This window comes from Callospermophilus lateralis, chromosome 3 (genome assembly GCF_048772815.1).
Source record: "Callospermophilus lateralis isolate mCalLat2 chromosome 3, mCalLat2.hap1, whole genome shotgun sequence".
NCBI lineage: Eukaryota > Metazoa > Chordata > Mammalia > Rodentia > Sciuridae > Callospermophilus > Callospermophilus lateralis.
In genome coordinates this window covers 176,119,207-176,134,486 of record NC_135307.1, presented here as the reverse complement: position 1 = coordinate 176,134,486, position 15,280 = coordinate 176,119,207, and the positions used below count along the sequence as shown (strand labels likewise).

At 36.8% G+C, this 15,280-nt stretch overlaps 1 protein-coding gene and 1 non-coding gene across 6 annotated transcripts in view; one reads left to right on the top strand and one right to left on the bottom strand.

Annotated features, from left to right (window-relative positions):
- Positions 1–15,280, top strand: part of Pigu (phosphatidylinositol glycan anchor biosynthesis class U) — a 91,107-nt gene that overhangs the window by 12,678 nt on the left and 63,149 nt on the right. For 4 of the 5 annotated variants that reach the window (XM_076851717.1, XM_076851719.1, XM_076851721.2 and 1 more), the window contains 4 exons: positions 2,906–2,965; positions 4,407–4,469; positions 10,075–10,184; positions 12,502–12,602. In XM_076851717.1, coding sequence (XP_076707832.1) covers positions 2,906–2,965; positions 4,407–4,469; positions 10,075–10,184; positions 12,502–12,602 — 334 coding nt within the window. Of the gene's footprint in view, positions 1–2,905; positions 2,966–4,406; positions 4,470–5,256; positions 5,332–10,074; positions 10,185–12,501; positions 12,603–15,280 lie in introns of those variants that run through there. The other variant, XM_076851722.1, reaches the window with a different exon arrangement.
- LOC143396171 (small Cajal body-specific RNA 21) lies at positions 14,834–14,952 on the bottom strand. The gene has a single exon (XR_013091044.1).

Genomic DNA, 15,280 nt, shown 5'->3' with positions numbered 1-15,280 from the left:
TGTATATGGACACAATATCTATATTTTTATTTTTTACGTGGTGCTGAGGATTGAACCCAGTGTTTCACACATACGAGGCAAGCACTTTGCCACTGAGCTACGGCCCCAGCCCCTACTCTCTCTCTCTCTCTCTTTTTTTTTTTTTTTTAAATATTTTTTAGTTGTAAATGGATCTTTTTTATTTTATTTATTTACTTATATGTGGTGCTAAGGATTGAACCCAGGGCCTCACACATGCCAGGCAAGTACTTTACCACTGAGCCTTTACAACTCCAGCCTCTCATTTACTCTTTATTGTGCTTTCAGGGCCATTTTTCTAAAATCTGATTTTGTCACTGTTTTACTCAGCTCCTTTAAATCCTTAACCATTGACCTCAGGATAAAATCCAAATACCTTCAAGGAGCATACAAAACCCTGTAGACCCTCCTTACTACATTAACCACATTTTTTCCCCAATATTTTTTCTATTTTTTTTGTCCATTTATTTTTTTCTTAATTTTTTTTATAGTTATAGATGGACAGAATGCCTTTATTTTATTTTTTAATTTTTATGTGGTGCTGAGGATCAAAACCAATGTCTCATGCATGCTAGGCAAGTGCTTTGCCACTGGGTTATAGCCCCAGCCCTGTCCCATTTTTTTTTAATTATTATTTTTTTATTATTGTTCAAAACATTACAAAGCTCTTGACATATCATATTTCATACATTTGATTCACGTGGATTATGAACTCTCATTTTTACCATGTATACAAATTGCAGATTCACATCGGTTACACATCCACTTTTTTACATACCATTTATTTTTAATTGGCATATTATAGTTATAAATAATGGTGGCATCTGTTGTTATATATTTTTACATGCACACAATATAATAATATATTTTGGCCAGTATCATTCCCCAGTATTTCCTATTCTATTCATATATATATAAAAGAATAGAATATATATAAATAAATATATATATATATATATATATATATATTTTTTTTTTTTTAAGTTGTAGCTGGACACAATACTTTTATTTTTATTTATTTATTTTTATGTGGTGTTGAGGATCGAACCCGGTGCCTCACACATGCTAAGCAAGCACTGCACCACTGAGCCACATTCCAGCCCCAATTCTATTCTTTTTTAAAAAAAAAAAAAATTTTAAATATTTATTTTTTAGTTGTAGTTGGACACAATACCTTTATTTTAATGTGGTGCTGAGGATCGAGCCTGGTGAGCGCTAGGCAAGTGCTCTACCACTGAGCCACAACGCCAGCCTCCCTATTCTATTCTTTATCAATCATTTCTTTTCTTTTTTTTTTTTTCTTCTGATACCAGGTATTGAACCTGGAGTATTTAACCACTGAGCCACATCTCCAGCCCTGTTTTAGAATTACAGGCATGCACCACTGGGCCTGACCTCCCTGAAATAATTCTAACATATATATGTTACAGAATATGATACTGTATCATATTCTCTGTTATCTAATGGTCTTTGTTCATGCTGTTGTCTCTCTATAAAGGGCCACTCTTCCCTTTTTGGGTAGTTAGCTCTACTATTCAGATATTAGCTTAGGCTTTAATGCCTCCAAAAGCCATCCTCCATCACCTTAGACCAGGCCTTGGGTTTAATTGCCTAAAACACACATACACACACACACACAAATACACCCATGCACACACCCATGCACACATACATGCACACACACATATATTTATGTGAATAAAGCTTCCAAACATTTGGAAATTGAACATTGTACTTTTTTTTTGTGTGTGTATGCTGGAAATTGAGCCCAGGGTGTTCACATGCTAAGCATGTGCTCCACAACTGGCCTGCATCTCCAGTCTATACATTTTAAAGTAGTCTCAAAGAAGAAATGTCAGTGGAAATTAGATTATATTTTCAACTGAATAATATTGAAAAGCAATCAGCCTATCAAAACTTGTGGACTGAGGCTATATAGCTCAGTGGCAGAGTGCTTGCCTGGCATGTGTGAGGCACTGGGTTTGATCCTTAGTACCACATAAAAATAAATAAAATAAAAGCATCCTGTTCATCTACAACTGCAAAAAATAATAAAAGAAACTTGTGTGATACAGCTAAAGCCATAATCAGAAGAAAATTTATTGCCTTAAATAATAAAAACTAAAATATTATGAACAACTTTATGTCAATGAGATGAAAATTTAGATGAATGAAATGGACAGATCCTTAGAAAAACACAATTTATACTGACACAGTAAATTGGAATATTGTTTTATCTGTGAAGGAAATTTAATCTGTAACTTAAATTTCTTAAAGAACACTTGGGCAAAAATGAGTGGATTTTTTTCTCAATTCTTATGGAGGAAATAACATTTTAACATGAACTTCTCAGAGAATAGAAGGAGGAAAAGATTTCCCAGTTAATTTTGTAAGTTTAGTAATCTTGGTCCTCTAGAGTTCCCTTTGGCTGTTAGATGTGTCTTAGAACACGATTTTCATGATAACTGTGGTGTGTTATCAGTTTCTAAACAGATATTGCATACTTATTTATTTTTTGAGACAGGGTTACATTACATTGCCCAGGGGGCCTTGAAGCCCTGTGCCAGGCAGTCCTCCTGATTCAGTTTCTGTGTACTTGGGACTATAGTTGCATACCATCATGCCAAGCTAAACAGATATTTAACACATCAAAATTTTTTATTCTCTTTTGTGAAGTCAAAAAATAGTTCCAGTGGTACAAAAGGTTCAGGGTACTAAATTATTTGCTCTTATATGTACTTCAGCCAATTAGAATAGTACAATATTCCAAGAAGGAAACAGATAAACAGATTTTGCTGAAGAAGTTTTTCCCCCAACTCAGGAAACTGTTATTTCATAGTGAGATTTAACTTAATTTTTTATTTGTATGTTTGTTTTTCTCCTGCAGACTCCATTAATAATATACCTCTTTCATTTCCTAATTGACTATGCTGAATTGGTATTTATGGTAAGTAGTCTTTCAGATAAAGTCTATTAATCATTTATCTAATTTTGCAGTCTGTTTTTGTTTTGGTACGGGGGATTGAACCAGGGGCACTTGACCACTGAGCCATATTCCCAGCCCTGTTTTGTATTTTATTTAGAGACGGGGTCTCACTGACTTGCTTAGTGCCTCTGCTTTTGTTTAGACTGGCTTAGAATTTGTGATCTTCCTGCTGGGATTATAGGCATGTGCCACCATGCCTGGCATAGTTTGTTATTTTTAAGGAAAAATTCTGCCTTACAAGCTTGGGAGTTTCTCAGAAATAAAAGTAAAATTTTATATTTTTAATTTGAAATCATTGAACTGTGGCAGAATTATGGAAGTGTGAGAAGCAATCTCTGACTTCTGACTTGCTCCAATTTGTTATTCTTCTTTAGAGCTTGGTTTCTAGATTATGCAGTCTTGAATTTTCTAGCTCCAAGATTCTGTGATTGGCTTTAATTGTTCCAGTATGGGGGAAATCCTAAGTGTCCTAACTGTTCTGCCAAGAGATTCTGTGAAGAGGACATAGGCCTTGATGGGACTTTTAGGAGGCAAGAATCTTGAATACTGAAATGACAGGACTGTGGTTGTTTTTTGTTTTTAAATATTTTTTAGTTGTAAATGGACCTAATACCTTTATTTTATGTATTTATTATTTATGTGGTGCTAAGAATCAAACCCAGTGCCTCACATGTGCTAAGCAAGTGTTCTACCACTGAGCCACAACCCTGGCCCAGGACTATGTTATGAGAGCATAGCAGTTTGAAACATTTGTCTAGTTTAGAGTTGAAAAATCTGGGTCAACAAATTCCTCTGGAGCTGGGGGTATGTTTCAGTGGTAGAGCAAGCCTGGCATGGGTGAGGCCCTGGGTTTGATTCCCAATACTAAGAAAAAAAAAAAAAAAAAAGGAAATAATACATAGGAAGTCTACTGAGGTCTTCTTTTTTCTTTTCTTTCTTTCTTTTTTTTTTTTTTTTTTTTTTTGTGGTGCTGGGGATTGAACCCATGGCCTTCTGCATGCCAGCCAAGTAATCTATCAACAGAGCTAAATCCCCAGCCCTACTGAGGTCTTCTTTAATAATTATATTGGTTCCTATTTATTGAGGACTTTTATTATGTGCTAGGCACTTACATACATGAGGCTTGCAAAGCAGTGGGCATTGTTCCAATTTTGTAGAAAACTTAAGTAACTTGTGCTTTTAGAGTAGACACAGTGATTCACGAGACTTAAGTGGGCCTAGATGGGTTCTAATCTTCAGGGTTTTCCAGTTAGATCTCCCTGACTGGGTCTTACCTTTTAGTAATCAGAATGAGGGTTGACATTCTGCCTGACTGATCCACCAGAACTCTAGGGCCTGGCAGTATTCCAGTATCCCTGCATAACTGAGTTTTATATTTCCTTTTACTCTTCTTTCTTGACAGATAACTGATGCACTCACTGCTGTTGCCCTTTATTTTGCAATCCAGGACTTCAATAAAGTTGTGGTAAGTAATTAGCAGATGGGAAAAACTGGTGGAATTGGGAACCTTCTGGTCTTTGTTAATACAAAGATTCAAAGGTCCTATACTTAAGCATCTAGCTGCTTTATAAGCTAAGAAGTGGAAGTGAAGCTTCTGGTTGGTTCAACTGTACTTGGAACGACAAACCCAAATCTATGAAAGTGTTTTACTAATACATCCAGAAAGTTCAGTCTTAATCTATGTAGCTTGTTATTATCCACACACCTGTGCAAATTGAGATTTTTTAGAACAGAGTTTTGCATGACAGTTATATTAGTGAGGCCCCTAAAAAATATTCCATTCTTTTTCACCAGTTTTTCTTTTCAAAGGAAAGTGAATTCTGCTTTTAACTCACTGTTAGGACTACTGAGGTAAAATTGGATTCTTGGATTCTATTTTATTTTTTGTGGTGCTGAGAATAGAACCTGGGGCCTTGAGCATGCTAGGCAAGTGCTTTACCACCGAATCATACCACCAGCCCCCAAAGAGTAGACTTTTTTGTACTGGAGATTGAACCCAAGGGTGCTTAACCACTGAGCTGCATCCCAAGCCCTTTTTTTAAAATTTTGAGACAGGGTCTCACTAAATTGCTTAGGGTCTTGCTTAGTTGCTGAGGCTGGTTGCAAACTTGCCATCCTCCTGCCTCAGCCTCCTGAGCCACTGGGATTATAGGTATGTGTCATACCAAGCCCCAAAGAGTAATCTTAATCAGAAAATTTAGCATGTATTAAGTGCCTCTTAAAAGTATTTTTTTTTAATATTTTTTTTTTAGGTGTAGATGGACACAACACAATGCCTTTATTTTTATGTGGTGCTGAGGATCGAACCCGGGTCCCGCCTGTGCCCGGTGAGCGCTCTAAAGCTGAGCCACAATCCCAGCCTCTATTAAAAGTATCGATGTAAACTTTAGTTTTAATCCTTATTTAATATTTATCTTTTATTAGTTTTTGGTGGACACAACATCTTTGTTTGTATGTGGTGCTGAGGATCGAACCCGGGCCGCACGCATGCCAGGCGAGCGCGCTACCACTTGAGCCACATCTCTAGCCCCTTAATCCTTATTTAATAGCCAGGAGGAATTGCATAGTAGAGTCATTTTCCTTTTTCCTGGGTTCTGAGAGAGTTAACAGGTTAATCATGTATACTATCCATGTAATTACATATTTTAAAAAAGTTGGCTATAGCCTTTCTTGATTGGCTGGGAGCCACTGAGAGGATTTAGACTAGGGTGAGATAAGGCTGCATTTCATTGGCATTGCCTGCTTGTGGTTCATTTTCACTTCTGTTAACAAGTAGTAGAACCAGAAATAGCAATTTGCCTTTCTGTGGCAATGGTCATCAGTAACAGAGGAAGCTGATAAATTCTAGAATTTTAGACCTCAGATTTTTAAAATATCTAGACTGAGGGTTTTTTAATTTGGAGTCCATTTATAGGCTTAATAGGCCTATAAAATGCTTGAAATAGTATGAAAAATTATATGTGTATGTGCATGTCTGATCTTTTCCGAGAGTCTGTGGCAATTAATTGTTGCTCAGAGTTTTTGACTTTTGCTAAAGGATTAAGAACTACATTTTAGAGACTTAGTATCACTAAGGCTAATAGAGCATAACTTAAAAATTTTATAGGCTGAGCTGAAATGTGCTAACAGTATTCTCTTGAGGGTTACAGATGAAATAGCTGGGCATGAAGTTCATAAGCTGAGAAATTCAGAGATAAATTAGCACTGGCTATTTTTTTTTTCTCCAAGATAAGTTATATGTGTATACTCCAGTCTTTATTTGACTGGAGTATACACATATAACTTATCTTGGCATGTTATCTGTAGCTTACTTTCAAATGGTTTGATAAGAAAAAAAATTATGCCTGTGTGTATGTGTAGAGATAAAGAAATATGGCGAAATGTTAAGCAACTGGTAGATCTAGGTTTATTATTTGTTATTATGTTTATTATTTGATACTGGGGATTAAACTCAGGGGAGTTTTTCCACTGAGCTACATCCCCAGCTCTTTTTTAACTTTTTATTTTGAGATAGGACCTTGCTAAGTTGCTGATGCTGGCCTTGAACTTGCAATCATCCTGCCTTAGCTTCTGGAGTCATGGGAGTTACAGTCATGCACCACCATACTCAGTGGTAGCTTTCATTTAAAAGTACAATCAGCCAGATTGTTTGTTGTTGTTGTTGTTACTAGGGATTGAACCCAGGGCGCTTAACTACTGAGCCACATCTCCAGCCTGCACCCCACCCTCCCTTGTTTTTGGAGACAGGATAGGAACTCACCAAGTTGCTTAGGGCCTCAGTAAATTGCTGAGGCTGGCTTGGAACTTGTGATCCTCCTGCCTCATCCTCCTGATCCACTTGGATTATAGGCGTATGCCATGCACCCAGCCAAGTCTTTTCAACCAAATGTAAAACTGAAATGTGTTTTAATGAAACTTGATTAGAGATGGTAGTGTCATATGTTTATTCCTTGTTTTTCTCCCCTGTTCAACTATCATAAGAATACTACCTATTCTAATTAAAATAGGGCTTGGTGTGTGTGTTTGTGTATTTTGTGGAGTTGGGAATAGAACCCAAAGACTTATACATACTAGGCAAGCATTCTACCACTGTGAGCTATACTTCCAGCCTTCAAAACAGCTTTAATGGGGCAGGGGGAGCTTTATGGAGAAAATAAAGTGTGTTTCAGTTAGTTCCTAATAACCTGACTTCAGGTTGAGAACCTTTCATTTTAGAGTGCCAATTTTAATTACTTTGTTGTATCTCAGCTTATGTAGAGACCTAGAGTTTTCTTTTTCTTTTCTTTCCATAATTTAAAAGAAAGAAAAGCAATTGAGTAATTGTCAGTATCTGTATTTTGATGCACAAAGATGTACCACTGTCATCGAGACTGAATTAAAATTTAGATTTTTTTTCCTTCATTCTGCAGCAAACAAACAAACAAACAAACAAAGGTATTATGTCCAACTACAATTACAGGAGAGATTAAAAGTAATCTGCAGGGTGGTAACCTGGGTGTGTTACCTTTGTGGTCATTAATCAGTTTGTATGCAGCTTTCCATTATCTATATATTTTTTGTGTGGTGCTGAGGATCAAACCCAGGGCCTCTTGCTGAGCCGTAACCCCAGCCCCTATAATTGTTTTCAGTCTCATCATTGTCAACTCTGCTGAATTGTTATAGAAATATTTGTCTTTGATTTTAAATTATACTCCCTCATTTATTTTTATATTTCTGATTTTCTTAGGGTTATATGTGCATGTATGTGTGTATAATTATAAATTTCCTTAGATTCTAGCCACTTTCCTTTCTCCAGCTGAATGCAATGGAGATTTTTAAAAAAGGTATTTTGCCTATGCTTGGAAGTCTGATAATTGGACCTCTGAGGCCAGCTATAATGGTGACCATGGTTATGAGACTGAGAAAGAAAGTAAAGAGGGAGTGGACAACATAGGAACTATTCATCCCTCCTGGAGACTCACATTTCAGAAAATTTTTCTGCTTTAAAGTACTGTCCTTGAGAAGATTGCATTTACAAGTCAGTCCTGCTGGCCCACCATCCCCGTTGCCCAAGGATCTACACATTCTTGGTAACTTCCATCTCTCAGTGCAGCCATGCTGGCTGGCTTCCAACCTGGGAATGGGTCTGCAGTCCCACTTGCCTCTCTGTCTGCCCCTAAATGAACTCCTATTCCTGTTCCTTCCTAATAGTTGCTTTTGTTGATCTCATCCTCTCCATGTTGTCTTGCAGCAGAATGCTAGAGCTCTTAGTGGGCCTCCTTCCTTCTACACTTTTGCAGCTGTCCTCACTAAGTGCTTGGATTGCTGAGCCAACCCCCTTCTCTGATAAAAGCATATTAGTTTAAATTTGTCCTTTTAATTAAACAACCCCAGCTGTGAATGGCACCATAAATATTATTGATGATTATCCCCACTATTTAACTTGAACTCTTGCCATAGTGAGAACAGGGAGATGAGCAAAGGGATTTTTTTTGCAGGTTTTCCAACTAAGCCTTTACCTAAACCTGGGCAAGAAATATGGGGCTACCTGTATTCCTGAGATATTCTCTTGATTTTCTTTGGAATTGAAATATTTTCTTCTAAATTTTTAAAAGATTTTTAAAAAATTCTGACACATGGGGCTGAAGTTGTGGCTCAGGGGCAGAGTGCTTGCCCCTCACATGTGAGGCACTGGGTTTGATCCTCAGCACTGCATAAAAATAAATATACAAAATAAAGATACTGTGCGCATGTATAACTAATATATATATATATATATATAATATATATGTCACACACACACACACACACATACATACACACACATGTATATTCTGACACATACTTGTGAACCTATTTTCAGCTTGAAGAAAAATTATGCCTGCAGTTAGTTACCTTTCCTATCTTCATCTTCTTATTTTCCCCTTTGACATAACGTGCCCAGTAATCATTGACAACCTTGTGGTTGTCATTCCTGCACACAGCCTTAACTTTTACAACTTTTGTAAACATCCCTGAATAATGTATGGTCTTATTTTGCATGGTTTTAACTTTATGTAATTGGTGCTATTGTGATATGCTTATTTCATCATTAAATCTTTAACCATTCTCACACAGATAGTTAAGTGCTTGCTCTTCTGAAATACTCTAATAGGTTACAGCATTAGTTTTACTGTTTAATGATTCTCTGATCATTAAATCATCAGGGCTACCCATCTGTGGTTCAGAGATTTTTTAAATCTATATTCTGACCTGTGTTTACTTATAAGGTTGCCTATTGTTTTTTCATTCTGGAACACACCCATGAACTTGTTGTGACACGTCAGGAAGGCAAGAGCTTTCCACCCCCATCCCATCTTAACTCACTAGCTGCCCAGCCACATCTCTTCATTGTGACCTTTTCACACCTCCTCTATGGAAGTTAAAAAAAAAAAATGAAATAGGAGAATGAGGAAGAAAACATAAGATACTGAGACATTTGGGATCATTCCACCTGGCTTACACATAACTGCTTTGCTGATAAAATGTTTTTTGAGTTTTTACACCACTGATGATAACTCTTCAAAATGGCTAAAAACTGGTTTTCCATTCATTCATTCATTCAGCCATTCAGCAGATCTTTATTGTTCTCCCCCTGTGCCAGCTCGTAGGCATATATGGTGAGAAAATAACATGGTCCCTACCCTCATGGAACTCATACTCTAGGGAGGGAGCCAGCATTAGTCAGTTACATAAATAAATGAGATAGTTATAACTTTGAAGAATGCTGTGAAAGAATGTGTACCATAGGGTTTTTTTTTTTTTTTTTTTTTTTCTTTTCTCTGAGGAACTGATGATTTAACTGGCCTCTAAAGGCTGTATGGGAGTTATGTAGGGAAAGAGAAGAGGTCCAATGCAAAGACTTAAGGGCAGGAGAAGTGGTGACATGTTCATGGTGCTAGGAGGTAGGGAGAATGTGTATGAAATTAGCCTGGAGAGTGGGGCCAGACCAGGCAGTGTCCTGTAGGCCATGGCAAAGACTTCTTGTCTTCATCCTAAAAGCAGTGGGAAGTCATTTGTTTCATGTGTTTTGTCTTTTTTTTTCCCCCTAGTTTAAAAAGCAGAAACTCCTCTTAGAACTGGACCAATATGCCCCAGATGTGGCTGAACTCATCCGAACCCCTATGGAAATGCGTTATATCCCTCTGAAAGTGGCCCTGTTGTAAGTATTCCCTGATAAATCAGGGCTCAGTGCCAGTGAATGTGAGGAAAATCTGATGAGACTTTCCCATGTTGTTTGTTGTATTTTTGGAGATTTGCAGTCTTAGTCATCAAGTATTTGCTTTAGTTCTATTGCACAACTGGGGTTCTGGCCAGCAAAAGAGACAGAGCCATTTTGTCTTTGTTGGGACAAAGACTCACACAGGGACATACACAATCAAACCCTTCACAAATGCTTTCTGATTTGGTGCTGATCTGGGCTCCAGCTTACTTGTGACCAGTGTTTCTTAAAGCGGGGGAAAAAGTTCTTTAATTGTGATGTATGAGTTGAATAAAATTCTGGTCTTTATGTGGTTATTGTTTCAAGCAGCTCCTATGTATAATTTTGTCCCCCATTTGTGGTTCAGAAAACTGAAGTAAAATGTCAAGTAAACCTTGTGCTCTACATGTGTAATATGAAATGAATTCATTCTGCCATCATGTATAACAAATCAGAATAAATAAATAATTTTTTAAAATGTCCATCCCAGTTGTGTCACTAGTGTGGAAGAGTGGAACTTATTGAGAGGCTTTATGAAAGAATTTTCTAGAGTATTCAGTGCTGCCAGTAAGTTTAATTCTTTCATCTATTCTTATTTTCCTGAAATAGGCAATTGTGAATTATCATTCAGTCAACTAATAGTTGTCTTTTTTTGGGGGTACTTGTGATTAAACTTAAGGGTGCTTTACCACTGAGCTATATCCCCAGCCCTTTTAATTTGTTATTTGAAGTCAGGATCTTGCTAAGTTGCTGAGGCTGTCCAGGAACTTGTGATCTTCCTGCCTTAGTCTCCCAAGTCACAGTGGTGGCACTATGTGCCACTACACCTGGCAACTAATAGTCATTGAATATCAATAATTGCAAGTTTCTAGGAATACACAGTAAACAAAACAGACAAGTTTCTTCATGGAAAAATCATGCCCTTAGAACTCTTCAGAATTAGAAGGGAACTTATGAGGAGTTTTTACTCAACCCTCTGCTCTGTGTGAATTTCCTGTTTCATATAGGTTTCTTGATAGCTCCTTCTTGAACATCACCTGATATTCAGACATGACTTGATTTTCCTCCCACTGAACAATTTTGGAGTATTCAGGTCACATCTCTATATTTTAGAAATATTGTTGGGAACTCCTTTAGTAGAACCAGAGATTTATCAACATTATGAGTCCTTATAGACTCTTGTCTCCTGGGGGTAGTTTTGTAATAGCAGCAGCCATTTGTTTAAAGGTTGTGTAACAAGCTTATCTGTAGTTGCTGGGAAAAAAAAAAAAAAAAAAAACAATTTCTAGGCCTTTGGCTTTAGAGCTGCTAATCTTACAGTACTGGGAGGTATTGGATTTAAGGTCTTTATTTGTGAATAATAATTATAATCTCTCCCCAAGACACTGGTATGTTTCTTCCTGTCTGATAATCAGAATTATGTAACTGGCCTCCCTTTTACTTTGTCTGCCAGGAAAATCAGCCAGATTTGAAGCTGATTATTAAAATGCTTTAGAAGACCATTGGTCTTCTTTCCCTTGCTTTGTTTTCTCCTTTTATTTTTTTCCTCTGGTCTTGATCATGGCTATTTTTATTTTACTACTATTTTTGTTACCTGTTTTCATTTAGCTGCTGCAAATCCTTTGTATAAGCAGGATAGAAATATATACAAATAATGCATTATGACTGTACAAAATTTCTCAACTCATATGCATTTCAGATTAGTTTCCACAGTCTTTTCCTTCCCACCTCAGGAAAAGAATAAGTGTTTTGGCTCCCTCCCAGTGGAAGGTTAGGATGTCCTATGAAATCAGATGGCAACTGGCTTGTTGAATTCAGTGGGTACTTAATTCTCTCTTTGGAGTCTGCCTCAGTGGGAACTGCTTGACTACTAAGAAGAAAGTAGTAGAAAGAACTTTGGCTTTTAAGGGCTTTGAAGCCAGAGAGACCTAATTTTGAATGTACATACTAACTTGTAAAACCTTGGACAAGTTACACATAACCACGGAATCTCACTTCCTCATTTGCAAAACGGGAGTAATGTTATTGCTTGTTTATAGGATCTCTGTAATGATTAAATATAACTGTTTTCCACATTGTACATAGCATAATTTTCTTTTTGCTTATTGACCCCTAACCTCCACTCGATTCTATTTACTTGTGAGAACACATTTCAAAGAAGTTGCCTTCCTTTTAGTGTGCTTTTAGTACACTTCTTAAACTTCCTGGCTGTGGTAGCCAGGACTCCCTGGTTCATTGACCAGGATTACTAATGCTAAATATGTGTGTTCTTCCCCAGCTATCTCTTAAATCCCTACACGATCTTGTCTTGTGTTGCCAAGTCTACCTGCGCCATCAACAACACCCTCATTGCTTTCTTCATTTTGACCACGATAAAAGGTAAGGCCCTAAAGGAGAGTATGTAAAGCTCAGTTCCTGATTTAGGCAAAGCAACACTTAATATTTTTTAAAATTATGTATTTAATAGAAGATTATTATAGAAAATTTATATAAACCAAGAGGAAAAAAATAATTTAGATGTCCTGAAAAATCTACCTAAGAGGCACACTATAAAACATAGTTGTTTAAAAAAAAAATTAAAAAGTTGCGGGCTAGGGGTATAGCTCAGTTGGTAGAGTGCTTGCCTTGCATTCACAAAGGCCCTGGGTTTGATCCCCAGCACCAAAAAAAAAAAAAAAAAAAAGGCTTATAATAAAAATAGTAGTCTTCTGTCATTCTCCTCTCATCCCCCACCCCCCATCTTATTGAAGCAACTGCTTTCTGATAATATTTACTTTCATATTTCTGAATGAAAACTTATATTGCTATTTCAATGTATTATAAATTTTAGACATTATTGCATTCCTGTTATAGGAAATAATTAGTTCTATTGTACCAAAATCCCTACTTCTCTTTTGCCTGATTTTCCAACTATAGTTATATCACAGTTTTGATTAAATGAGTAGCCAGTTGCTAGAGGTGTAGTTCAGTGGTTGAGTGCCTGCTTAGCATGCACAAGGCCCTGGGTTTGATCCCCAGTGCACGTGTGAACATACACACACACACACACACACACAAATCTGTAGTTAGTAACTGGTGTTTTATGATACTATATATCTATGTATTTTTTTTTTCACTATTGGGCAAAGTAGCAACTATGATTACTTTCTCCTTGTTATACAACCTTTTATTTTAACCTAGGATTAATGATTGTCTTTTAGTTCTTGTTCAGTTTCTTTTTTTTTTTAACCAATCATTGTTTTTTTTCCTTCTAAATCTGTCAAGTACCTAGCAGTGTTTTTTTAGAACACTTAAATACATCAAGCAGTCTGTCAGTTTCATTTTTTTTCTGGAGACTTCTCTCACATATCCTCCCAGTCTGGCCTGGTTATTCTCTAGTTCGGGTACAAAGCTGTCATACTGGAATTTCCCTTCATAATTCTGTGTTATATCCTTCGTTTCTGGGTTCACTCTTTCCTTTATTGTTTTGTTCCTCTGTTTTGCTGACTTGAATCCAGTAGTAGTAGTCTAAGAAAATGTGTATGAGACAGATGTTTGGAGTCATTCTGTATCTGAAAAATATATTTTTTCTAGTTTAGCACCAAATTAATAGTTGGATAGGATAAGAATGTTAGACTGGAATAACTTTTTCTTCAGAATTTAATTTTTAAGTTTACTTTAATTTCTTTTTTTTTTTTTTTTAACCCCTATCTAGTACTAGGGATCTAAACTAGGACTTCACACATGCTAGGCAAGTGCTGTATCACTCTGCTATATCCCATCCCTTCCTTCAGAATTTTGAACACATTGCTTTACTATCTTCTAGAATCTTGATTGCTATTGGGCATTTTGATAGTATTATATATGGTCCAATTTTTCTTTCTGAAAGATTTAGAATATTCTTTTTAACTATGGTGTTTTGAAATTTCAAGATGCTGTATCTTAATGTGAGTCTGTTTTCTTTCATTATGCCTGGGTATTTGGTTGGCCCTTTCAGTATGGAAACTAGTGTTTTTTAGTTCTATAAAGTCTTCCTGTGCTATTTTTTTTTTTTTTTTTTTTTTTTTTTTTTAGTGGTGCCTTGAACCCAGGGCCTTGTGCATGTGAGGCAAGCACTCTACCAATTGAGCTATATCCCCAGCTGTACACTTTCTGTACACGTTCACTTCCTGTGCTATTTTTTAAATTCTTCCCACTCTGTTTTCTCTTTTGTTTTGAACATCTGTGGGATGTTGGACTTTGTTGCTTGATCAAATATTCATAATTTATTTTTTCCACATTCTTTTTTCTGGGATATTTTCTTGTTTTTATCTTTCAATTCTTTTGTTGAATTTTTATTTTTGGGGGGTGGGTACTGGGGATTGAACTCAGGGGCACTTGACCACTAAGCCACATCCCTAGCCCTATTTTCTATTTTATTTAGAAACAAGATCTCACTGAGTTGTTTAGTGCCTCACTTTTGCTGAGACTGGCTTTGAACTTGCAATCCTCCTGCCTCAGCCTCCTGAGCTGCTGGGATTACAGGCATGCACCACTGTGCCTGGTTCTTCTGTTGAATTATTATTTTTTTCCCATTAGTCAGTTATTCATCCTTTCCACCAGCTCCTCCTGCCAGGTTATCATGGCTAAGTAAATGTGAGGCTAGGCCAGCACAGGCAAGGCTACTTCCTCAGATATCTCTTCCATGAGAGTGGGTGCCTGGCCCCTCTACTCTAGGCTCAGCCGAGGGGAACTGGAGTAGGCTGAGCCCTTCTGTTGAATTTTTAATGTTATTTATTACACTTTTAAGTTTTTCTTGGTCTCTAGTTGTTTCTTTGAAACATCCTATATTTACTTTATCATTATAATATCTTCTTGTCTCTCTGAGTATTATATATTATCTGAGTGTATTTTTTAAGTTTTTGAGAATAGTTTTTCTTTCTTTCTCATGGGAGGATTTTCTCTTATGCCCAGGGATTTGGCTGCTTATATTTAAGAGTGAAGTAGTGACCTTTTGACTAGAGACTGTGTTTGGCCAGGGATTGTTAGATCGTTCTCACTGTATGGAGTCAGACAGTGGGTTGACTTTGTTGTTTTAT